The following is a 26,582-nucleotide window of genomic DNA, read 5'->3' on the forward strand; positions in this document are numbered from 1 at the left end:
CCTGAGTAGGAACACGATCAAAGTTCTTCCCCAGCATCCTTCTCATGTGCTTTCTGGCGTGGGATGTCATTTGGTGCTTGAGCAGGAAGGAGAACTGGCAGCCCTCTCGAATGCAGTGGAAGTGGCTGTTCACCTGGTTATATTTGCAACCTACAGACACAAAACCATTGTATGTAGTACATGAAAGGTACCAACAGGGAAAGGGACTGTAGGGAAGATGATATGGAGATGGGCCCGACAAGGCTGCTCCTACATGAATTTCTGGTGGATTGAAGATTTATAAATGGTCACAGGTTCTTCAGGAACAGTCCTGAATGAAAGAAACATGACGTTTTGCCTGTGAGCAACTGCAAGAGACTATTACAATGGACACAGATCTAAGAAGTGAGCCTGAGCTGCAGACTAGTTCCATCCCTCTTTGGTTTGTTAGAAAGGAACATTACATCTATTAGTGCCTAATGGTCTCCAGTCTTAGCTAGTGCGTTTTCCTTTACAAAGAGAACAAACCCAAGATATTTAACTATAGCATAGAAGTTAAAATAAAAAATGCATGCTCATGATTAGATTAGAAATGAAAAGTTCTTTTCCTCCCTGCCCCCCGCCCCCCCCCCTTAACTGTGTGCTCTCAGAAAAGCAGTCCCTTAACAGCTCTAGCTCTGGACAGTGTATGTTCTCTGGTCAGACAGAAGTGAGCCAGGAAGTGTTTATTGCCACTCCAAATTTGTTGTGTAATAGGGGTAGCTACTAAACAACAAGCAATTTATATGGGTTCTGGCATACAGCACTTGACACATTTTGCTCCTCGTGGATAGCACCATGCATGCTGGGAGCTATGTTCTATAGCTGATAAATAATGCCTTTTACAGGTAAAATGCAGCTATATCAATCGTTGGGTTGTCCATCATCCCTTGGCTGTATCCTTATATACACAGTGGTACAGACCTACAGTCAGGCTTAGTTTTACTCGTCTGTCACCTGTCTACACCCATCCACCTTTACTTCCACATGTACGTATTTTTAACCTCTCCCTCCCCACCCATACACATGTGTATGTATTTATACATGCACAGACATACATACGAAAAAATCTATTGTGTTCAGACACATTCACAGCCCTTAAAGCAGGCCAGTGCTTTCTGCACCTGCTGTATATACATATGCAACATAAGAAGCATAGAGATGTACAGAGAAGCAGACATGCATTTATATATTGGTATGACCATATACACCTATACAAACACATCCAGCTACAGCAGCCCATCATGCTGCCTCTATCTACGCAGGCAAATGCAGACCCCTGGTATGTTTACTGCATGGCAAGCCCAGCCTATAGGCACATTTACATACTGCTGGATGCATGTACCCCATCGCTCCCAAAAATAAACACTGCTGACACATGCACAGCCTGTAGATGCCTCGCTGCCAAAAGACTCCTGAATCACCCAGCCCATCTTTAGCTCACAGATAGTGTTTTATGCGCATGCCAAGCTTATGTTTGTTTAGGTATTGCACTCCCCCACAGCCCCACCTCATGTGCCCTCCCCATCACGTAGTGCTGTTCTTTGGGATGGAGAACAAACAGTGCTGGCGGGACTGAAACAGTATCAGCAAAGGGCAGGTGAAGGCTCGCCTGTTGCTAGGGCATTCGAGCAGGCTGGGTGTCATGTATCATTGTCCTGCTTTGTCTAGCCCCTGCTATCACCTGAAACACCTAAAGTTGAGTAAATAACAGCAACTGCTCAATCTACTGACGTGTAAATGAGACCTAGGTAAGTACTGGCTCTGGCGTGTTGACACTCATTACCCTGGTTACCACAAACAAGCTACCATTTGGGTATACATTCATGATGTAGTCAAAACTGAAAAGAAAAGTTTGGTTTTGGTTACTGTGGCTGTTTCCCTGCAATGTGAGAGAACAGCAGCTGTAGAAGTGTTACTCTGAACCCTGCTTTGGTTCAGCCTTTGCTCCAGCCAGGAGTGATAGGGAGGACTGGGGCTGTGACACCATAAAGCCAAAACACAACTTGAAGGGTTAAGTGTATCCAGGCAGTTCAGGATAGAGCTCTGCTGGAGCTGTGAGATTTCAGCTCTAGATACCTCCTCCCTGGGAATGCATTCTGCTTTCTTTTCTTACGAATTCGTTTTGCCATCTTTACACCAGAGGCACCTAGCTCTAATAACTACTGCAGCGCTGCTAACAGTTTTGGCAAGTGGGCATGCCCTAGTCTGAGGCTGTGCTGCTGCATCTCGGGCGCTTCCTTCGGCCGGCCGGGCCTTGGTGGGAGGCCGGCACAAAGGCACAGCGCCGCACTCCCTGCTGCTCACAGGGGGCTGCGGGAATCGTCTTGGAGGAGGGAGCAGGCTACTGAACGCTCTTCTCCACACCTGCGGCTCCGGTTATCTGCCCTTTGCCTTTCAATACACTGCACTGGCAATGGCTAAAAAGAAGTTTCATTTGAAACTGCCTGGAATCAGGCAAAGCAGCAACTTCCTTGATACAGAAAGAACGTTTGCACAAGGCACTCATCAGAACAGGCACTTCCCCTATGCATTTTTTTACTCCTAAGCTCACCCTTAAACTCTACCCAACACGTGCAGTAGGCCCAAAAGACTACAAAGTACAAAAAAAGGTACTGACAAATAGATAAAAAGGAAAAACGATGGGGAAGCTGCACCTCAAGATGTGTATATATAAATAAAATCCTCTATATTACAGTTTCTATCCCTTTAACATGGGTCTATTTGGGAAAACATCCTTCAACTCAGGCAGATCAGGAACTGCTTTCTGTTCTGTTCCATTTCTTGTTCAGTGATTTAATGACCAAATACATCTTAAGCGTAACTCGCAGGCTCTAACTCATGGCGTTTTTAGCCTGGACATGGGACAGACCACATGAGAGAGGCGACAGGGGAAAAAGAAGAAAACTCACCTAGTCTGCCACACTCTTCTCGCTTGGTAAAATACTTGAAGCCATTAGCTGCCCTTCTCTCTGCCTTCTCGTGTTTCTTCACGTGCCAGGGCAGCTTGGTGGTGATGTTAGTCACAAAGTAGCAGCCAGGACGAAGACAGTGATAATGCCCTCGCATCCTGAATTCACAGTGCTGGAGAGGAGCAAACAGGCAAGTTGCTTTAAGCGTATCTAAAAAAAATACACTCTCATCTGCTTGCTCCTAACGCTGTCCCTCTGAGACATGAGAGAGAGGCCTGAACTGATACTCTAGATCACATCCATTTTATCTTCCACATTCTGCAGCGCAACCTTGCTCCCTGTTGTGCATTTTGTATTGCTGTCATGTATTCTGTATTGCACTGTTCTACATCGACATATCCCAAACCTAACTCACTCACTCGTGGCTTTCCCTGGTATTCATCACAGATTTTTATTTTATCTCATGTCTCTTAGATCATTCCAGTTGCCTTGTCCACTTCACCCAAGTCAAAGAAACACAAAAGCACTGCAATTTTCATTTTGATGGAAACCAAGCATTTTGCTTGACCACGTAATTAAGACCCTTCCATGGTTCTGTAGTTAGATGAGGAATGAAACACTCAGCCTCATTTCCTATTGAGTGGTCTACTTGATCTTTCTTACTCTTCTCCCCCACACACAGTCCGGCTAGAACACGGCTTTTTGAATGGCTCTTACCTGGTTCGGACAGAGACACTGCAGTGAATAGTAAGCAAACTGGTCTCGCACGTTCACCAAATTATTGTTGGGGTTGATGTGGTCCAGGCAATGGGATTCAGCTTTGCCAGAGGTTTTGCACACATATTTGCAGTTCCCAAAGAGACAGTGGAAGTGGAATTTGTTGGCATACTTGCAGTCCGTTGCCAGGCAGGGATCGCTGGAATACATCCAAAATACAATCATCACCTTCACTCATTTCACACATTTGTTTCTTTGCCAAAATTTAATTCAGGGGGAGCCCAGCTGAAGCCTCTGTTCCAAACGTGGCCTACACATCTCCCATAGCCACCTTCCTCTTTAGTAATTGATGCTGGCAACACTACTGCAATTCCACCAAGCTAGTGCACTCTCTTAAGATTATTACAATACAGCAATGCATGGTGGGTTCTGTAGTCTTTCTTTGAGGGCCACACTTCCAATTTAAAGCTCTCTCAAGATCTGGATCAATGCTGTTTTGCCCCTTCTGCCTGTACTTACCTCAATGGATTCTCCCAACTCAATCTTGTGTAACTGAAATGAAACTTTTGGGCACACACAATTGCAAGATGGCAGGGCTTCCCCTTGATTAGACAAAAATCAGCAGTGGCCTCTTTAACCAGCTAAATGGTTTTGGTACCTTGCTCCCCCCACCCATTCCGTGGATTTCTGACTGCACAAACAGAGGTCAGATTGGAGGCAGCTGAACATTGATCCCTTGGATGCCAAGCACTTTACCCAATGGTACCTACTCAGATATGTGAAACAGAATGTACTTCTTTGAAAGCAGACAAACCATTGTCAGTAGACCACCCAGAGACTGATAATCCACCAGCCTGACTAACTAACTGAGCTGTAATGCCTAACCTGATCATGGGCTCGTGTCCTCCTGTAAACCATGTAACTTCTGTGCCTCTTTCTGTGTAACAGAAATAACACCAACATCACAGCAACACTGTGGAACTTCGTTAATGTTTTAAAAGAAGTGCAGCAAGGTCTGTTACCTTCTGCCAGACACCTCCCTTGTGAATTACTTTGTAAACCAACACTACAAAACCAGAGGCAAGGAATTTAAGGGGACGCATTACACTTGCACAGAAGTTCAGCCAGGACAGCAAAATTCCACAAATCTGAGGTAAAGGGAGAATCACTCTCTGTTCCTTGAGCTGCTGAGAGACCCGTGGCTAGTATGGCAGAGTCAAGCACTTATGCCCCCTGTGCTACCTGACCCCCCTAGTTGTCTTCACTGAGAAAAAAAAAAAATGAAGCTGCATTATACTGAGATACAGATGGCATTCCTAGGAAAAGGTGACAGAGCTTACTGGGGACAAATCCAGCAGAAATCCAGCAAGCTTCCTTTTCAGCAATCTTTGAAGATCTACTCTTAGTTAGTTCTGTATACTTTGCTGCAGTAACACCTCATCTTTGCATGACTGAGCACTCCGTTGCCCACCAAAGTTTGCTCAACCACAGAAACTCATGGTATGCCTCAGACACGTAGCAAGATCTGGAGGTGGGCTAGTCAGGTGTCCTGCTGAACACTTTGAAGATGCTATGCTTCCTCTGTAGCCTTCAGTGTCAAAAATACTGCAAAGATGCATGTATTTCTTTACACATCTCGTGAGGTATGAAAAAAGCTTCAGTGATATGTCAGCAAGTTTATTTCCTCTCTAAACTCATACCTAAAGGTGCTCCCAGATGTGCTTGAAAATCCTGGTTTTTTCCTACAATAACTGAAGGTATTTTCTAGAATTTATAGAAGTAAATTTTATGTGAGATAAAACCCAGAGCACGTTCTAGACAGAAGGTCTCTCAGTGGGCGAATACAGAGGTAGTACTACAGCTCTGAGGAGTGGTAAAGAGGGGACTGCAAGGCTGGAGAGGGCATAAGGAGGCAAGCAGCACTGCAACTTACTTCTCCTGGAACTGGAGGAATCCGGGTTTGACCTGAGGCTTGGCATTCTCCAGCGAAGTTGTTGCCAAGGGTGAAGTTGCCAGGTTAGGCACTGATGCTGGGATCTGAGGCATCTGGGGTATAGCTGAAGCCAGCTGCTTCCAAGCTAGCAGTGTGGGGGCAGAGGGCACAGTAGCTGGACTTGGAGTGGGCACATCGAGGGCAGGAGCACTTGCCATGGTGACAGAAGTAGCAGATGGTGATGAAGGGGCCAGTGAAGCTTTATTCTCAGTAGCAGTTGAGAAGGGAGACTCGGAGTTACTTTTCACAGTTCCACCCTCAGTTCGGAAGTGAAAACTGCAAAAAAAGACAGTGTAATTCAGACATAAATTCTTGACCATTACATTCAACTTGATCAAGCACCAAAAAGAATGTGGCAGGAGTCTACAAATTAGGTGAGGTTAAATTCTAAAAGGGCCCTGAAAACTTGATGGCTTGATTTAGGGGCCTTCTAGATTGTCTGTGAAGAGAAGGCAATTCACTAAGAGGGGTGGAGACAGAAAGGTGCAAAAACCATGTTTTGAAATAAGAGACGCGAGAATTGCTGCAGTCAGTAAGATCAATATGCCTACGAGGGCAGCTTCCCACAGCTGTTGTGAGAAGCCAACAGTTTGTTGCAGTGAACCATCCAATGCCAGAGACCAACTGTGCCAACAGATCTTTCTGTTGCAACATCTCCTTCCCTTTAAACCCCTTCAGAATCAGTCATGTGACCAGCTGGTGAAGGCCTTACTCATTCTTTACTCAGGCAAATCTTCCATTGCCTGTAAAAGGAACTTGGCGTGGTACTGAACTGCAGATTATGCTTTGTAGAAATCTGCAACAGGGAAAATTTCCAGTATCCCACCCTTCCTTTGCTAGTCCCCTCACTGTAACAGTGGGAGCGTATCTTAAATTCATCCTTCACCCGAGAGTCATCTAGAGTTCTGAGCTTGTTGCACAGCCTCTGTAATATAGGCCAAATCACCTCACCTACAGTTCCAGCTACTAAACTCTGCGCTGCCTACTACTTTCCAAAATTATGTGAAATGGCAAAGGGTTTACAATATAAGAACATGGCAAGGTGAGAAGGAGGTTGCTGGACAGTTTGACTGCTTTGTTTCCAGATTCTTAGCCACATGATATGAACCTCTTAAACAAAACCATATAAACTAAGGGCTAGGGAAGACTTGTTAAAAGACATTTGTCATGACAAGACAAAGAACACTAAAATGCTTTCTAAACCGTGGAGCTGTCTGCTCCACAAAAAGTCTGTATCCAGCTACAATGGCTGTGTTTACAGGATCTTCTCCCTCCCGTATCTGCTTATTTCTTTGTATGGTATATTTGTGTGCTGTGAGAAATATGGGTCTCCTTGAACACACTGTCTGTCAAACAGGCTATAGACAAACACAAATGTCCAATTCCCAGCCTTGCCAACACTTTTTCACAAGTTGAGGACATGTATTGTAAAACAAAATTGAAGAGGACATAGTGTTCTGCAAAAATTTTAGCTGAGCACATTTGCCCAGGAAGCATGTGGATGCCCAAATTGCTGCCCTTAGGACTGCCCCCATTCCTGCTCTTGAATAGTGACTCAGTAAGGGCTCTTCTTGTCCTGCAGTGTGCGTCTTGTACAGTTTTCTCAAGGTTTCCCAAGACTCGCACTCTCCTACTTACTTGGCATGCTTGATGGCTCCATCCAGGGTGCTGAAGAGGGCACCGCATTCCTCCACGACACAATGGAAATGCACCTTATGAAGAAAGTCACACTGTGCATCGCAGAAATCCTTGGTACCAAACCTGGCCAAAGCAGACAAGCAGGCATCTTACGGAAGGCCCCAGAAGAGAAGCAGTGTTGGAACACACAGATTTTGTTTTTCAACACTACTACCATTCTCTTTTCTAACACCACTGTCCCTGCTGCACAAAAGGCACTGCTGGCATTGTTGCTTGATTATTGCCTGTTATATAGATCTGAACATGCAGAACAAGAACCTAATTTCTCTCGAATTGAACTTGACTGAAAAACTCCCATTCACTTTTAGTGGGAACAAAATACAGAACTACTCTGAAACAAAAGATGAAAATCATTAGTGGTCTTGAGCATCTACATACAAAAGCCAAGGTTCTGAGGAACGATCAAAGGTTAGCAAATTAAAGGCAATTCGGACAAAAAGGACATTACTGAAACATTACAGGTCTTCCCCCTCTCCCCCTTTCAATCTACTGAGAGTAGCAAAAGGAAGAAACAACAGAGGTCCAAGGGAATCTAGATCCCAGAATCTGCCTACCCCCACACCTTGAAACAACAGGGTTATCACACTGATGGGAGAGACAAAGTATCACCTATATAACAATTACAGTCTAGTATGCACAAATACTGAAAAGCACGATCCCTGAAGTACAGAATAAACAATGCTGCCCTGCAAAAACCAGAGCAAAATCCATTGTCTAAGATTTGCCTCTTGTCATCGTGGAGGAAATGATCAAGAGGGCAAAACCAACTAAGCCTCGTTTCACTGCTTATCCACTGCTGAGATTCTCCAGACTTAGTAAGAACAGCACAAACACTTGTAATTTCAGGAAACTCCAGAATCACAGGGAATATAGAAGTCAAGTAAAAAACACTGGTAGGAAGGATTTGAAACTTAACAGGGGACTCTTGCATAATTAAGATACAACAAACTACAATTGCTCCGATGAGCAGGAAAGCAAGAAACAAACAGCAGCCTGTGGGGTCCCAGGAGGGACCTCTTAACAATTTGAGAGTAAAGGAAAAAGAAAATAAAACTTGTACGGGAGAAGGAAGGTCAGCGGATACAGAATACATGCAGTCAGTTAAGGCTTGCAGGGAGAAGATGGAAGGAAAGCAAAGGTGTGGTAAGAGATAAGAAACCAAGCTACTGCAAGCCAAAGGTGTTGTTTTATCAGGGACGAGAGTGTTTGTACTTAGGAGGAGGGTCCAATAAAAATTGGAGGTGATGAGTCAAAAATGACTGCCTTATAAAATTTGCTTTGGATGGGAAAACTAAAGACAAAGCAGACAATCGGGGATAAAACGAAGAGCTTCTAGAAGAGCAAATAAAAGGACTGGTTAGAAAATACAAATATGCACAAATCAGCCAGTCTGGATGATGTATGTCCTGAAGTGCAATGGAAATTAACTCACAAACTGATTCATTACTATTTGCTATTTTGTAAGCCATAGAGAAGAGGGAGGTACTAGGAAACTGACAAAAAAAAAAAATCAAAAATCTAGGTACTGATTCATTCAGGGGGAAAAAAAAAAACAAAAACCACACAAGTGATCTTTGGCAATTATCATACCTCTAGTCTTAACTTCTCCTTCCAGTAAAGTAATGGAACAAATATTAAGAGGGAGGAGAAAATCATTAAACATCTAGAGGATAAAGGAACCATGAGCAATAAACAGCATCAGGATTATAAAGAATAAATCTTGCCAGACAAATTTAATTGCTTTTTTTGATAGAATTACAAAATTAGTGGATGAAGGGATGCAATATATTTGGATTTTAGTAAAGCATTTTGATACAGTCTCACATATGCTTAGAATTAATTCAAATTGGCCTGGATGTGAATGCTACCTCATGGATTGAAAACTGGCTGAAGGACTGTAAACAAAGGCTAATGACAAACAGCAACGTATTGAGCTGGGAGGAGGCATCTTGTGAGTGCTGCAAGGATGACTTTGGTTAGGTCTGAGCTTATTTAACATCTTCATTAGTAATCTAGGAGAAGGAGCAAACAGCATGTTAATGAAATTCACAGAAGATACTAAACTGGGAGGAGTTGGCAACACCAGTGCAAGAGGAGAAAATAACACTGAGAGGCCTTGCAAGACAAGGGAGAAGGTTCAGAACACGAGAGTCATTTTTGAAACACACAGCTAATACATCTGGGGGTGGGGGTCTATTTTTACACATAGGGGACTCATGAGAGCAACGTTAAAAGCAATCCTGTGTAACAGGGGGTGGTAAACATGATACATATACATTATGCAGTATAGATGCAAACAAGGTAGCACAATTGCAAACTGCATATATGGGGGCAGAAAGCTTGTTCTATCTGGTCTGGCAATACAGGAATGACAGCCCAGTTCTGCACCCATTCAGGGAACAGCAAGAACAACAACAGCAACAACATGATCAGCAGGCTGAAGGGAGTAATTTACAAAGTCAGATTAAAGAAAGTAAATAAGCTTGGTTAAATGGTATGCTAAAAGTCTGTGACTATCTGACCGAGGTGAACTCCAATTGCAGAGAGGAATTATCTGCTGTGGTTCAAGGGGATATAACCAGGATAACTGCAACAAAATTACAAAAGGGAAATTCAGGCTGCATACCATGAAAAAAATCCTGACATTGAAACATATTAGGTGGTAGAATAATGCTCCCAGAGACAAGAAAATAGCCACACTGCTTGGCATAATTACAACTAGGCTGGACAAAATGCAAATGGACTGCAGGGAAGGATCTCACACTGGCCAGAGGCAGATGGACTAGAAGACTTTCTAGCCTTCCTATCAAAGTCTGCAATTTCCAAAGTGTCCACAGGCATTTGCAGGCAACTATCTGTGTCAGAGCACAAACCCTTATATGTCTGCCTGGGTGTATCTGTGTCTGTCTCAAAGCATGTGTCTGTCTGGGCATGTATGTGCATGTGTCTGTGTGTGGGTGAGTTTTGTATCTGTTCCATTTTTCTTTTGAGCCTCCTCCTCTACAACAGAACCAGCAGAAACCATCCCATACCCCTTATACTCAGTTCCAGTGGGCTGCTCCCATATCAGAGGAAATGCCACAGCAAGCATGTTAAGGCTTCTGTGATCTGTGTGTAATAACTAAACATGGCCAAACAGAAGTTCAGTGCTAAGAGCCAGGTGCAGCGGGTCCCCTGGACTTGCAGACTGTAAAGAGGTGCCTATGATGACGTCTAGGCTAACAGTGAAGGTTAACGTGAAGATCCATGCTCATAGGTGGTTCTCAAGATCCCTTTGCAAAATTATTCTATGTGGATAGATATTTCTTACAGGATGTTAACCCCTACTGCAGCTAGCTGGGACCAGGGACTAAATGCACTCCAGAAGGTGATCAGCACGTCACAGAATAAAGCTTTTACATTCAAGAGAACTCTGCATTCAAGTGAGAACTAATGAGCCAGACACTTTGCAAAGGAAGTGATTTTCCCTCTCCTCTATTCCCAGTTCCATGCTCTCCTTACCGGCGCAGGTACATCTTCCATGGCTCAGAGAGCTTCTCCTGGACAAGTGCCTTCACTGCCTTGCCCAAGTACTGTGTTGGCTCTCCAGCCCCAGCCTGGCTGCCATCTCCTTCTGTCTTAATGTTCAGCAGGTTGCCAAGGCTGGCACTGGTCTTGGACATCTGGAACAAGAACACAGACACTGCATCAGGCCCAGCACACAGCGTGGACACTGCCAGTCTGGATACCCTCAGGACTGTCCCACAGAAAGCTGTGTCTTCAAAGATTAAGAGAGAAGACAAGAAGTCTGCGCAGGCTGCCTCAACTGCATCAGCAAAACTTAGTAACACCTCACTAATGCATCCTCCACCCAACTATCACAAAGTACGCGGCTGCCCATCTAATATTCATGGCTCTTGTGTAAAGCAGTGACACAACTTGTCTGTTTGATACATGGGGAAACTGAGGTGCAGAGAGACATACCCTCCTGGCATATGGAAAAGGTGTGCAGGCTTAAACATTACCAGCCCTATACAGCTCCTATAAAATGCTGATCTCTTAGTACAGAGCTAGTGATAGAACTAGTAAGCTCTAATTTTTATTTCAAATCATCTTATCCCAGCCACAAGGATGTCTCCTCCTTTAAAGTGACTGTCAGGTATGTCTTGGGCTAGGGGGGGGGCACAGGGTATCTCACTCAACTGGGGAAAAATTCTGGCTCCACGGAAGTTCCTGGAAAATTCTTGCTAACTTCAATAAAGAAATTATGTCACTTTCTGTGCTAAATGGACATACCCTCTGCAAAGCAGGACTTGGGACTCACAATTTGCATTGTGTGAAAGGCTTCAAATAGATTCTGCACAGAGACAGTTTAGAGGTCCAGGCGTATGATGTGCAAGACAGAAAAGAGTGCTTAGGGAGAAAATTTTCTTTCAGAATAAAAACGCAATTTCCAAGACCCTTTCTTGCTTTGTTGTGTTCTCAGTTACCTTCAGTAACAACAGTGAATTTCACAGCATGAATAAAATGCAGGATTTGGCCCAATACTTGCGTTATAAACTCCACCCCACTTGAGGATCTCTAAGCCCTTTGTAAATATCAGTTAATTAAGCCTGACAACCCCCTAAATAAACTGCACTGCGCTACAGGAACCTTGGCTATTCGAGGCTCTCTTAATGCCCCCTGAAGGTAAAGCCCCTGCTGCTATGTGGAGACTGCAGCTCTTTATGGCTGGAGTCAGAAATTCAGGTCGTCTTTTTTCCATTGGTGTTTGCTGGGCATTCAATTCCTATAAAGGGTTCTTTTTCCTGATGAGTAATGAAGGGCTCCTCCACAAACAGAAATTGTGGGCAACAAGAGGAAGAAGCAAGCGTGATGTGTTCCTGAGCACACTGAGCTTGATTCTGCAATCCTTAGTCTTGAAATAGGCTCCTTCAAATCAGCGGGCTCTATTCTCTGCTGGTTTACATCCTCGGATAATCCCATTCCTTTAAAAAAGGAGCAGGCCTGAAGAACTCTTGTTTTGTACCTGTGATGCACTTACTTTGCACTACAGAATCTTATGTGGGACTGCACATAAATGCTTATTTCTGAGCATATGCCTAAATCTCATATTCTCCTGGAGTTGTTTTTTTCAAGTGATGTATCTATCGAAAGAGGACTTCTCTGAGCTAGGACCTTCAAAATGACTCAGGACCCCAGACTCACTAGAGAAAGAGCTGCATATTTGGAATCACTGAGGGGACAATACACAGGAATGAATAAGAATTTAAGTTTAAAAGGGAACATCAAAACCCCAGTGTAACTGAGAGCCAATGGAGGAGAAAAGTGGCATAAGGATAAAAGCAGAAATTAAACAACACAGAGAAAAAAAAAAAAAAAAAGAGAGTGATGAAATGAGAGAAAGGAGGTGAGAGATTACTAGGCAAAGTCACTCTGCCCTCTCCTGAGGGTTATATGGCCTCGATGCATGTAATGCCCAGAGCCACGGGGATGGCAATAGTTATGCCTGTAAAACCTATCACACAGCAGAATATTAAAGCATGGCTCAAAGGCTGCCCTGATCTCTACTGCAGTTGTATACAACGGCAAAATTAATCTTGGTACAGTAGAATTTATCATGTGAAAGGGAAATATATATTTGAGATGATGTATAATTTAAGGAAAAAGTAAGGAAAAAGAAACCGTGCATTATCCAAAATAAATATTCTAGAACATGGTAAAGGAGGCTCTGTTGGACACCATTACTCACACCAGAAAGACAGAAATTGATGATTTTGGCTCAAAACTTATAATTTTTTTCATCTCTTTCATAAAAACAAATTATTATCCTCCCCCAGTGAAAAAAAATGTTTTTGAGTAAATAAACAAAACGAGTAACTATAAAAAGACAGAAGTTGCCAGGTTCTGGAAATAAAAATGAAAGGGGAAAAAATAATAATAATAAAAAAAATATCTTTCGGAGCCCTCCTCTGTCTAGAAAGGAATGAAAAAAAAAAAAAAAAAAAAGGTGTCAGAGGCTGCAATATATTTCTTCAGCCAGTTCATTAAATTAATTCGTAAGCAGTGGCTCTGAAATTATACCCGATGAAAAATGGTCTCAAAATTTAAATGGTACAAACTCATCTTATTAGAGGCAAAACATTAAAAAACAAACGCATCTCTTCCCCCCCTCCCTGCTATCGCAGCTTTAATTTCTCTTGGTGGGGGGAATGAAAGGCGTTTGATGGATGGCTCTTACCTTATTCATAAGCGAGGATAAAAGAGATGAATTTGCCGAGACTGTGTGGCCATTTGATTCATTACTGGAACACACAAACCAACAGGGTTTAGTTAAGATGTGCACAGGGACTATGAGCACTGAGATTAATCCTTCTCCCTTCAAGCTGCCTCACTCCTCACCTGCTACATCCGGAGGAAGAGAATGGTGCCCACCCTCCCTTGGGCAGGCCAAACTCGTTTACTCGTGATGGCCAAGATGGAGAGCAAGAGGGCCCCAAGTCTGCAGAATTTAGTTTGTTCAGCTCTTGCACAGTCCAGACCCCTTCTCCAGTATCCACACCATCACACTTTCTCATTAGCTGACTCACAACCCAGCCCATGTTTTACTTCTTCATCCCGCTAGAACTTTCAGAAATATGCCACAAAACCAGGGGGATGTCAACGGAAGACTCACACCGCCAGGGACACAGGCCCCCTCGGCAGCAGAGAAGGCAAGGCAACAGTCCTTAGGGCCACAGCAAAGCATGCTGAAAGGCAACCTTAGTATTGCACGTGCATCAGTAACAGTTACATTTGATACAAGTGCTGGGGTCCCAAACTGAGGCTTGTTTAAATGGAACGTATGACACAAAGGTCAAAGTGGAGCGGGCTCACTTAACCCCAGTATCAGTTCTTCCACAGTTTTTCCATAAAAGACAATCCCCAAACACTCTTATCCTGAGCAGAGATGCTGGACAAGGGGGATACGCACTTTGAGACAGATGCATTCACATCTGCGCGAGTGCAGATTCATCACCTGTAACCACAGGTCAGCACCCGCCAGACCAGAGTCAGCCTGACGCTCAGTTGTTTTGTGTGTCCCGTTTCTCAGGAAGGTGCCTCTCCCAGACCTGATTCAATGCCCTGTTACATCAATGCAAATGCTCCTGCTGGGAGCGTGCTGAAATGCAGCATTGGAGAAGCCTTCGACCAGCTCTTGGTGATGACAGCAGGAATATCTATGTGAAAGAAGCTTTGCCAGTAGCTCGTTTTGCAGAGGGGAGCACAAGAGTTAAGGCTCTTGTCAAAGAATCAGTAGGTGCTTGTGAGCCCAAAAAAACATCTGGAGAACATGTGCTTGAGAGGGAGGAAAGAGAGCCTCCCTGCCTTCAGTTTGGGGGCATCCGACTCAGCCACTGTGAAACTGCCTTTCACCAACACGTTGTGTCCTCTCCTATTACAGGTATGGAAACTTCTCAGAGCCTGATGCTGGGAAGAGCTAAGTGTGCCTGCCTCTGCACTTCTCTCACCCGTGATCCTTGACGCTCAGGTCCAAGCTGTGCTCCTGCAAGGAGTCCTGACTGGTGGCAGATGACGATCCCATGGCCTCCACAGGTTCCTGCTTCACCTGAACTGGATTGAACCGTCCGGTAGCTGCTGGCTGTCCATTCCCTGCTTGAGAAAAACACCAAAATTAAATGCAAAAATTAAATGAAAAATGTAGGCCTAAAATGAGGTTACAATGGCAAATAAGTAAGTTAAATTACTAGCACAAGTGCATAAATGGAAAAAGCAAAGAAAAAGTGTGGGGGAAGGGAAGTGCTGGGATTGCTGGTCAGCGTTTATTGCCAAGCTGACATGATGGGTTCTGACGTCCACTCCAGCGTGGAAATTCTTCAAGTGATAATTATTGCAAAATTATGTCAAAGTTGTCCAGGCTATGGGCCCTTTAAAGGAGAAGGGCGGAAGGAGCGTGGGGGAGACCTGATTCTCTGCACAAACTGTCATAACTAATTTGCGGGGCTGCCTCTTAAGCGTTTATTAAAGACTCTGTTAATGCTGAGGCAATGTGGCAGCTTTCGACTGCTAGTCAAGCCCCCTTTCTCATCCCCAACCCCAGTGTTGCCGTAGCGACAGCGATGGCCCGCCACTGCGCCTGCCCAGCAGGAGCATCTGCCCGGCCTGGGCTATCGAAGGTGACAGCCAATGGGATCAGTTCAAACTGCGCGACCTCTCGCCACCACCATCACGTCGTCCCCCGCAAAATTCTTCTTTTTGGGGAGGAGGTTTAGTGCTGAGCCCATGAAAGAAAAATTCAAATTAACAGAAGAGAAAAAGAGGGAAGGGGGGAACCAGGAGGACAAATTAAAGAAAAAAAAAATTAGGAAGAACAGCAAAGAAAAAAGGAGGGAAAAAAAGTTGCTGACAGGAACATGTCTGCAGAGCTTTTTTCCACAATCCCCAAGTGACTAAAATATTAATTTACCCTCCGGCAGTACAGCTGACGGCGAGCTGCTTCTCAGACAGCAAGTGGCATTTTATTAAAAAATAAAGGAAAATAGTTCCCTCAATGACCTTTCTCTGCTTTAGGAAACAATTTTTCAAATAATAATTTTAAAAGTATGTGAAAGTTCCCCTCCCTCTTTAATCAGATCACTTCATCCTACTCCCTTGGTTGCTCTGGGTAGGAAGGGGACACAAGCAGCACCCGCGGGGCCAGGGGCCAGCAGCCTGCCCTGGGGCGGGAGGCTTGGGGCAGCCCAGAGCCACCGGCTCTGCCAGGGAGAGCCTCCCTCCGTGACGCCCCGTCACCCACCGCGAGCTGCCCGTGTTCAGCAGGAGATTGCGGCGGTACCCTCTGCTCTGGAGAGAGCCCTGCATCCCTGCTGGCAGCTGGGCATGGGCAGCAACCTGCCCCGCTCTAGCACAGGGAGCTGCAGGGACAGAGAAGCGCAGCCTGCAGGAACCCAACAGGAGAAAGGTCCAGTTTGTGGGCTGCACCAGCGCTGTCTCCGAACCCACAGCTGGGACAGGAGCTGCAGCACAGAACCAACCTCCCAGACCAGAAATACGACCGGCAGTGAGCTACAGGATCTGCACCGCTAGGCCCAGCTAAAACTCAACACAGCCTGCAGACAACTTAGGCTGCTGTGCAGCCGGCAAGCACTGGCCGAGCATCTTCATTTCTGTTTTTAACACAGTGCCTCTCTCTTTTCAGCCTACAGCACGCCAGGCAATACACACGGCAACACTCCTCCTCCACAGCTGGTAAGCGCCTGCTCCATTTGTGGGCAAAGCTGCACTCCCTGCCTCTCTCTGGCCGTGCGAGCACAACCAGGCTCCCCAGGAAGCCGTGCCAAGGCTGACCTCTTCACAGGTTCACTGGGAACAACTAAATTTATTCTCCTACTTATGTTCCTCTGCTACCTCCTCCCCACCTCCATTCCCATGGACAACTGGGTGGCTTCTCATTCACTCCTCTCCAAGCCATCAGGCAGTGCTCTTCCTCCCACCACTAGCAAAACCGATGAGGGTAACTCACCTGCTTCAAGTGCCACAGAGGGCTTGAGTGCAGCTGCTGCCAGCCTGGCCATCATAGGAGAGATTAATCCCTTGCTAGCAGAGATCCTTTCCATTATAGATGCTGCTGGAGCTGGAGAAGAAGTAGCTGCTGGCTCACCAGATCCTGAGATGGCCTGGGATGAGGAATCCGTAGGAGCAGATGATGTTGGATTGGTGCCAGAAGAACCAGCAGTCATCATATTAGCTGAGCTGGCAGGAAGCGGTGTAGAGACCCGACTGGGGATGATGGGGAAGAAGGATCCAGCTGTTCCAGGAAGTGTTGAGTTGGAGAGTGCCAGGGCCAAGGGTATATTGCTGGGAATAGCCTGGGAGAGCAGGCCGGAGATCTTGGTGGCTGGTGTCATGCTGTTGGCGGACTTGCTGGCCTGTGAGGAAGCAAGCTCAGCAGCAGAGGAGGGTGCAGCTGGGACTATGAGAGAAACGGAAGACTGCTGACTGGTGGGGGAGGCACTCAGGCTGGAGTTCTTTGAGCTCATAGCAGAGAAGTCAATAAGGTCATCATTACTGGACTCCTCTTGCTCATTATCCTTGGACCCCAGGAGAGAGGCAGGCAGGCCCAGCACTCCTGAGCTCCGGATGTGCCGGCGCTCATGTTTGCGTTTATGGGAGGTCATCTGGCTGGTGGAGGTGAAGGTGAAGCCACAGCCTGCCCTTATGCAGTGGAAGTGGTTGGTGGCCTTGCTGTAGACACAGCCCTCATACTTGCATTCCTCGTACTTGTAGAACTTCTTGAAGCCATCCTTGGCATAGGCATCATCTTTGATGTGGTAGCTCTTGTGCTTCTCAATGTCACACTTGTTCTTGAAGGTGAATGTGCACCCAGGGCGCCTGCAAGGGCATCGAGGAGGAGAGGGTGGTTGGCTGTGTGGGCCCGGAGCACAACACAACTGCTGTCACCGGCCTCCCTCCGGGGTAAGGACCAGAGCCAGTAGGAGACAATGGCCCCGGCAGCAGAGGGGTTGAGGAGCTTTATGCAGGTTAACCACTGACACCAAGGCAAGCAAAAATGCTGCCGTGTGAGAGAGCTGGGAAGCTCACTCTGCTCTGAGGAACAGCCATGGTAACATGAGGATGCAGGCACCCACCATGGAAAGTTCCAATCAAAATAGCAGCTGAAGGGGACTAAGGTACAAACTGTGCTTGGATTCCTACTCTTCCTGAGAACAGGAGCAATCAATAGAAGAGCATTTGTGTACAGAAGGCAGAGTCTGGCCCTGAAAGGGAAGAGCTGGCTGACTGTTGGCAGGAGAGAACTCTAGCATGGAAGTGCCATTAGCAGTGTATTAATGGCCTACTTCAGCCGCACTCTGAAAAGCCCTCTGATCTCTTTCCCAAATGTTTCTAGGATGTATTTTCTAGTGGGTACCCTTCCCTCAGATCACCTCAGATCACACCCCTGCCTTCAGAGTGGTCTGTGGCAAGATCCCGGAAATCACATCTGCTCTGGAACATGAGTTCTCTCAAGAGCAGTACGGAGAAGGTCACAGCAGGAAAAAATCAAGTCCCTGTCTACACTCCTGAATTTATGACTCGGCAGGAGGCGGCAAACAGACCATGCAACTCTGAGGCAGGATTCCTCCCCTTCCCTGCTGTCTCACCTGCAGTGAAAGTGAGTGGTTTTCTGCCCATAGAACTGACATTCTACAGTGCCGCAGTCCTCCGTGGCACGGAACCGCTGAAACCCATCATTGATGAGCTGCGTGTTCTTCTTGTGAAAGTTCTCGTGGGTCATCACATCAGAGGTGCTTGTATAGACCTTGTTACAACCCACCTACCCCAGGCCAAAACAAGGAGTCGTCAGCACAGCGTTTTAGCAGCCTACCATTATTACCAGCAATAATAAACACACAAGGAGCACATATACATTTAACAGTTCCATTTATGCATTTCTGCTAGGAGTACTAAGCATCACTTTAATTCCCAACCTAAAGACTGATAGAGCAGCTGTGAAAAAAACCAACTCTCTGGGCATGAAACATTAAGAAAAAAATGGAAGGATGCACAGGGATTAAAAAAGCAGCTACAGATAACCATTCCTGCTTAGGGAGGCAGTAAGCAGGGTTCCTGCTCTTAAGGAGACCAGAACACTGACAGATGCCATTACTCCTTGTTATCTTGGAGCAACACGGAATGAATTAGGACTTTAATCTGTTTGGAGAATATAAAATTGAGTGGGAATGTGTTATTTACCTCTTTAGTCCCTCTGGGAGGTAAGGCAGGGTGGTGCAACACGAGGCAAATCTTTTGAACTTGTAACATAAGGGTTTCATTCTAGCAAAGCATAAACCCTATGTTCAGCTGATCTTAGGAAACCAGTGACTTTTTGTCCCCATCACTGTTCAAGACTATCACTTCAATAATTTTAAACTCATGCAGCAAACAAGAATAGTGTGACGAGGACAGAATGCTGAAAACCTGCCTTCCTCTGGGTAAAGCGGGTAACTTTGCCATATTGAGTAAAAAAACACTGGAATCTGAAAATGTCCTCAGCCCTGCTGAGGGAGGGTTTTTTTTTTTTCCTTTTCTTCTCTAGCACAACGTGTGCCAATGCCTGCACCATCTCAGAAGTGAGGAGAACGAAAACACCACCTCTTAGTTCAGCCCAGGTTGATTCAAACAGGCAATAACAAAACCCATGACAGATACCCAGGGGAAAAAAAAAAAAAGGATCTCCAGCTATTTCCAATATAAAACAGCCTTTCTCTCTCCACACTGACACCTTGAAAAAAGACAGACCCTGCATGGCATTAAAAAAAAGAATTAAACAAAAACCTCCTTAGGAATAATTTGCAATGCAGCTCTTGGTGCTAAAGCCTAAAAAAATGTCAGTTTATATAAACAACTAACTGAATTTTATCCACACCAATTATGGACAAAAAGAAAAAAAAAGCCCATGAGATGGATGGCACAAATTCTGCCATTTAAGCAGTATTTTCTTTAATTGGGTGTTTATATTCAGACACCTTTCCTGTAAGGCACTGCTTACATGGGCATTATTTTACTGGAAGACAGTGGGCACAGGATGGAATTAGCCATATATAGTTGTGTAAACGAGGGTCTCTATTCAAACTTGGTGTGGCTTAAAGCTGTAAAACACTCCTCGTGCTCTAAAGAAAAACTCAACAAATGCCATCCTAGTCAATTGAAGACACTAAACCATCAACATTATGGAAGCATAACAGAAAATGTCCTCAGTAGAAAGTCACATGAAGTTCCCAATTTATCAAATGTTGTAAGCACGTGTTTAAACCAGCCCCTATTCAGGACAGTACTCGAGTGCATGCCTAACATTTAAGTGTGTGCTTAAGCCCCATTGACTTCAGAAAGCTCACCTGACTTCAAGTTAAACATACGCTGAAGTCTATCCCAGCAAAGCATTTAAGCATGTGATTAAGGCCTTGTGACTTCAGCTTGGGGTCTTAAACTGTTGGGATAGGGCAGGAGGCAAGACCCGAGTTTTCAGAACAGAAAAGCTTTCCCCTAGGTTTGCCCTATTATTCTGTTTGTAACTATCGCACATTCTCATGGCACTGGTCTAGGCCACAATTCTGATGAAACAAGCACGTATCAAACCCTCTAATCTGAAGAATGATCAGGGTAAGACCTGAACAATCTGGTATGTCCGTGTCTAAAAACAGTAAGTGCGTCAGAGTGGCATCTATGCAGCAACTCCAACTCTGGTTACACTGCTGTTGAAGCCTGGCTGGCTCTTGCAACAAAGCTCCCAGCCTGTGCCACAGACAGATGCCACCGGGGAAGGAGATGGAGAACCAGGGGTGTTAAGTCTAGATATGTGACATTAAAGTTTAATTACTTTAGAAATTGATTATGGAGGAAATTAACCCAGTGTTAAAAGGCAAATGTGTCACTGAAAAGTCTGACTTCAAGGGAGTGACAGATCAGATCTGAGTAGAGGCAGTGCAGTGGCATCGCAGAGAGGTTCCCTGAATCTCAGAGAATGGGACTAGTTTGAACAAGTGAAGTCCAAGACTGTGGGCAAACCTGAAGACCTGCTTTGCCTCACTGTGTGCACAAGGCTTCTGAATGCAGAGAATGGTGCTTCCCTTCACCCTTCCTCACACCTGGCTGGGCGAGCGCAGCGAGGACAGGGCACAGACTCTTCAAAGAGGTGCCTGGATCAGAAGCGAGCAGGAGAAGCTATGAATGTCACCCCTTTGCTTCAAGACAGCCCCCCACTCTGACAAGGAAGTGCTGGGCTGCCTGAACTCGAGAATCCTTTCAGTCCACCCCAAAAAGGACAACACAGCTCAAACAATGGCTCTTCATTTGCCTTGTGCTACCATCCCTTCCCCAGTCCAGCTGTTACCTGCATGCAGTGGTAGTGTGTGCTTTTCCCATTCAGGTGGCAGCCGTGATAGTACACACTACAGTCATCCAAGGGGCTGAAGCGCATGAAGCCGTGCTGGAGGGAATTATCACGTTTCTTGTGCATGTTGTAATGCCGAATCACATCCTGTTTACTAGTGAATCTCTGGGGAGATACAGAGACAGACAGTGAGACACAAGTGATGGGAGTGGGTGAGCAATCCTGGGAGCACAGAGGTTTTTGTTGTTAATCAAGTTATGGTACCAGGAGTTTAAAGCTCAGCGCTAATCACCCCAAGAGTCAGATTAAAGGGGAACTGTGTGCATGTATCTTCTTGGTAAAGGGAAAGTATCTATGCATGAAAAGTGGTAAACATGTCACTGGGGTGGTGTCCAGAATACATTCCCTGCAGCTTTAAGGCTGCAATTCTTCTAACGTAATTTTAGCTGCTACTATCTCAAGAACTGCTATAGTTAGAAAGCAAACCAGTGAACGAACTGGCCTACAAGAGAGTAATCCAAGCTTCCAAATCACTCACTGTAGTGGTTAGCAAGACACAGGCTGCCACGTTCATGTCAGACTAGAAACTGGGAAGAACACTCTACTCTCTTACAGTATCTTCCCATTGTAAGTCTTCTGCCTCCCCTACAAGTTAGGATGGCTTTGTTAGGGAAACAGGGACACAGAACTTTCTTCCAGTGACAGAAAAAGATGGTAGCAGAGCTCAGAGCTCAATCTGTATGACCAGAACATCCTTTTCATCCTCTACCTACTTGAAGTAATGAAGGGGTACCCCACTGTCAGAGCAGGCTAAGTGCCTTTAAAATGAAGCTTTTCATTTCTATTTCCCACAGACATCAATATTTAACAGTGAAGGTGGGAAAGTAAATCTGATTTTTTTAAAAAAGAAATCAATATCCATTTATTTTGAGGAGTAATTGAAAAGGCCTGTATTCTAATGTTTAACAACTTTTCTAGTCTCCCTCACAGGAAACAAATGATTATCGCTTCCACTCTTTCCTCCTATAATATCAATCCTGATCAATCCTGTTGGTATTGGCACAGGAATATATGGATATAGATTTCAACAGGAATCCCTTGGAGGCTGGAGGTATGATTTCCCAGGGCGTACATCCAGGATTGCTATTGCCAATCATCGTTAATTTGTGCCCACTTATTACAGAGCGTTACTTATTCTAAAATATATCTCAGCCATAAAATAATTTGCATTTTAAAAAGCAGCCTAAATCCTTATTCCCTGCGAGACCAGACAGCTCCTTTGCAAGCAGCTTCCAGACTCCTTAGGAAATAATCATGAGGCCAATCATAATAATAGGTTTTTCTGTCTTTCCATCCTTTGTGTCTCTCTCTTTCTGATGCAGAGATTCCCATGTCACAGTTGGGACAGACTCGTCTCAATCACCAAACGCTGAGCGAGGAGGACCACTACATACGTCCTAGAGACAAACTCTCCTTTGATCAACAGAAACCCACAGTCAAGCTCAGCAGATCCAGATCAACTTCCTATGCTGTGGTCAGACATTCCTTTGAGACCCAAAGGTCTCCTGGGGCAGGGCTGGAAGTTGTGTCTGATGCACAGTAAGAGTCAAACTCTGGGGCTCACACACATGCAGCCTGACCACAGAAATGGCAGTGTCAAACTCACAGACCTGGGAAGAGGGTAAACAAACACAGCACGTGACTCGGCTGGCTTGACGCTGCTACCCTGGCAATTCTCCCAGTAATTACAGCATCGCACATGCTCCTGCCCCCACGCTTTCCCCACAAATCCCGGACTGCTGCTGGTCTTACTGGGTGTTTTGTTGCAGATACTGCTGCTCCAATGTCACTGGGGCAGCAGGAGGGAAAGAGACAGACTAACAGATCAGCATTCCCTAGTTTCGGGCACAATTTGTAACACAGCAGAATTTATTCTCTTGGTTTCACTGATATAAATGTGGAGTAGTTCTAACTGACTTGAGCTGATCTATATTCTGCTCTTTGTTACAGTGGTCTCGGTTTGGTTAAGTACTGTTAGAATGGGTTAAACGGGAACAAAATAGGGTTCCAGTAAGTTCAAAATATATCTTGCCCTTTTTCAGAACAGAAAAGCGAAGAGGCATGTGTATACGTGGGGGAGGAAAGCAGAGGACAACAGCCATCTCCCCCCGCTTTACATTCAGGTAGCTGTGCTGATAACTTTTTACCATTCTTTTACCTGGTAGTTGCACTCTGGGTCAAGGCAGTGGTAATGTTCTCTGTACTGGTATGCGCAGTGTATATGTCCACAGTGCTGACTGCCAGAGAACCTGCAAACATGGGAGGAGGACAGAAAAAAGAAAAGGAGAAAGAATAAAACAGTGTCCTGACAATAGTGCCTGTAAGCAAGGTACAAATAAAGTAAGTCCCATTCCTGCTTTCACCCCACATGTTTATGGCATTAAACCCCACCTCCTTTATCCCCTCCAAGGATGGTGACCCTCCTGCCTTTCTCTTCTTATTTGTCACTACTTAAAGGTGCTTCTTGAGCAGGATCATTTGGGTCTTGTACATCCCTAATCTGTCTGTCTTTCCCTTTGAAATGCATCTCAATTACCTAAGTTGCTTACTTGAGGAAGAGTAAGAAAGGAGGGATCCTTGAATTAAACATCATACAGTTCTAAAATTCTCATGTGTGAGTTTAGATACCACAGCAGTGACTTTCAGAAATCTCCCATGCCAGAAGAAGACAAATAAACATTGGTCAAATACAGGTTCTAAATTTTAGCTATACACTTGTCTAGCAGGACCTCAGAAGAGCTCAGGTATTCACTTGTTTGTACAAGTTAGGTCTCGAGGCTTTTTTTTAATCACAGCATGGTGTCACACTACAGGGAAGATTGTAAACCAGTGGATTACATGGAAAGCCACACAGAGATGATGGTCATGGCAAGATGACATAGGAATTTTCAATAAGATGGACTGATCAATGGAAAGATAGGTGAGATGGATCAACAGGAACAGAACAAAGCATTACAGGCAGACCATCTCAACTCTGTGCGTGCATCTTCTACCATGCATGACAGCCCTGCTAATCTTCATTTTCCATGTGGATACGGGATTTGCTCACAACAAAAAATAATGCAATGCAAAAGAACAGGGTTTTCAGCCTGCCTTTGAGTGCAATTAGGAGTAGGACACAAGAAGCAACAGCCAACAACATGCACCCAACCCATTTCTGCAGGCCACTACCAAGTATTCCACACAGCAAATCTGGAAACTCCTGATATGCAGGGTGGAAAAAAAACCCAGAATAGCAGAAATGCCATATGATCTCTACATACAAACAGACTGTATATAGAATGTATTGACTGAGAGACACATCAGTAATTGGCAAAAAGAGACGATCCAGTAACGGGCTGATCAGTGCAATGAATTCTCTGATGTATACTTTACAGGACCCTGGAAGTGCTTGAAAGGGAAAAGCAGTGGAGAGAAGGGGACTCAGAGGGGAAACATTCAAAGATAAAGTACCATCTGCTCAAAGGTTCCTCAAAGGTTCCTCACGTCACTTAGTGCTAAACACAGCAGGAGTGCATATGATAAAGGGCATGGGAAAGAAAGAAGGGCGGGCAACGGGTAAAAAAGAAAAATTAGAGGAGTGAGGGTGTCCCACCACAACCAAGGATCGGAGCAGGAGCAGGGAAGATTATGGATCACCATAAGGTGAGGTAACGCTAAGCTACAGGATAGAAAAAGTTAGGATGAAAAGCAGTACTAAATAAGGCATTTCTGAAGCACAGTAAGGAAGAGGAGGTCAACTGTGGAGACAGCAGGGACTCCAGGAGATGGAAAGGGGACTTAATTGACAGACAAGGTAGACATTGCTAAAAAATTAAGTGACTTCTTTGCCTCAGCATTCACAAAGGGAGACAGGGACAGATGCCAGGAGCAGACATGCCTTTCCCTGGGGAAGGAGAAGAAATACTGCAGGAAATCAGGATCACGTCAGAACAGGTGATTGAGAAACTGGAACAAACCTCAGCAGTGGAGAAGAAACAAACCACAAGGCAAACAGCAAAGCTGGCTGCACAAACAAAGGTGTGGAACTGCAAGCAGAGGAAGCGATTCCTGCTAAACACCTGAGCAACTGTGAGGCTAGTACAGGGCAGCAGCCTGAGTCACTGTGACATTAACCAGGTACACGCAGCTCATCAGTAGATAGAACCAACTGGTCCTGCTAGTCCCAGGCTTTCTGGCAGCAGAACCACCAGCAGCTTTAAAGGAAAAAAACTGCTCTGTGGAAAGCTTCTTCCCTATTCCACTGATGAGATGGTGGGGAGAGAGAGAGCAAAGGGCTGTGCAGGGCTGGAGAACTGTGGAGTGCAGACTAGGCAGAGAGAAGAGGAAGATGAAGACCTTGCTGAAAAACACACACCTTTGAAGCAAAGCAGTCCAAAATATTATCAAGTGAGGATGCAAAATGACCAGAGATGCCCACTGCAGTAGAAGAAGGGCCAGAGGCTGAAGAGACCATGCCTGCATGGGATGAGTTACCTGAAGCATCCTAGCAGGAGTAACTCACAGACTCAGCTTTAAAAGCAACAGCTAAACAAGCACTCTAGCACCTCAAACTCCTACCTTCCCTTCCACGTGCCACAGAAAGGTGTGTGTGTGGGGTGTCTACAGTGCAGGAAAGGAGAGGCAAGTGTTCCACCAGAGTGTGTGCTTGGGGAAGGAGGGAAGCGGCAAACACAGCACAAAGGAGAAATTCTGCTCTTTCAGTCTGTAAGGTTAGGCTCCTAAAGGGTTATATTTATCCTGTGTTTCTTCTGACACTTGAAACAGTTCAAAGCTATTAATTTTTAAAGCACAGCATCTGTTTAGCTTTTTCATAACAGCGAAAGCTTACACACCACACACTTACTTACACACATACACACGCGGACATTTACATGCACATACTCTAAGGTACATCAACACCCCTCTTAATTTACATGAATGTACCCACAATTTCCATGCACACAAACAGACACAAACACACGCACCTGAAACAAGCAAACTCACAGACTGTTTAATCACACTGATATGCAAATGCAGACTCCTAAATTGTCCACACAGGCACATAGATTCATTTTCACAAGAACAACCCCCTCCCCCTTCCTTTACTTTAATCTGTTCACTTTTTTTTTTTTTTTGGCCAGAAAGAACTAGTCTTGATCTGGCAAGAGTTGATAAATAAATAATAATAAAAATAATAAATAAAGAAGTCAGCATGCTTAAAGAGTGTTTACAGACTCATTACCCTGTAACGATGATGTGAAAGAAGGAAGAAAAAAAACAACCCACCCCAATTACAAGGGGGGAGGAAACCCACACAGAAATAAATATTTAA

General features: G+C 45.0%; 1 protein-coding gene across 6 annotated transcripts in view; it reads right to left on the reverse strand.

Moving 5' to 3' along the window:
• Positions 1–26,582, reverse strand: part of CASZ1 (castor zinc finger 1) — a 207,226-nt gene that overhangs the window by 11,306 nt on the left and 169,338 nt on the right. For 4 of the 6 annotated variants that reach the window (XM_040585420.1, XM_040585422.1, XM_040585417.1 and 1 more), the window contains 12 exons: positions 23,427–23,517; positions 21,209–21,373; positions 18,480–18,652; positions 16,841–17,709; positions 14,829–14,973; positions 13,559–13,622; positions 10,840–11,000; positions 7,279–7,401; positions 5,581–5,916; positions 3,648–3,846; positions 2,931–3,102; positions 2–150 (listed from right to left, as the gene is read on the reverse strand). In XM_040585420.1, coding sequence (XP_040441354.1) covers positions 2–150; positions 2,931–3,102; positions 3,648–3,846; positions 5,581–5,916; positions 7,279–7,401; positions 10,840–11,000; positions 13,559–13,622; positions 14,829–14,973; positions 16,841–17,709; positions 18,480–18,652; positions 21,209–21,373; positions 23,427–23,517 — 2,647 coding nt within the window. The remainder of the gene's footprint in view (position 1; positions 151–2,930; positions 3,103–3,647; positions 3,847–5,580; positions 5,917–7,278; positions 7,402–10,839; positions 11,001–13,558; positions 13,623–14,828; positions 14,974–16,840; positions 17,710–18,479; positions 18,653–21,208; positions 21,374–23,426; positions 23,518–26,582) is intronic. The other 2 variants (XM_040585423.1, XM_040585418.1) reach the window with 1 other exon arrangement.

This window comes from Falco naumanni, chromosome 3 (assembly GCF_017639655.2).
Source record: "Falco naumanni isolate bFalNau1 chromosome 3, bFalNau1.pat, whole genome shotgun sequence".
Taxonomy (NCBI): domain Eukaryota; kingdom Metazoa; phylum Chordata; class Aves; order Falconiformes; family Falconidae; genus Falco; species Falco naumanni.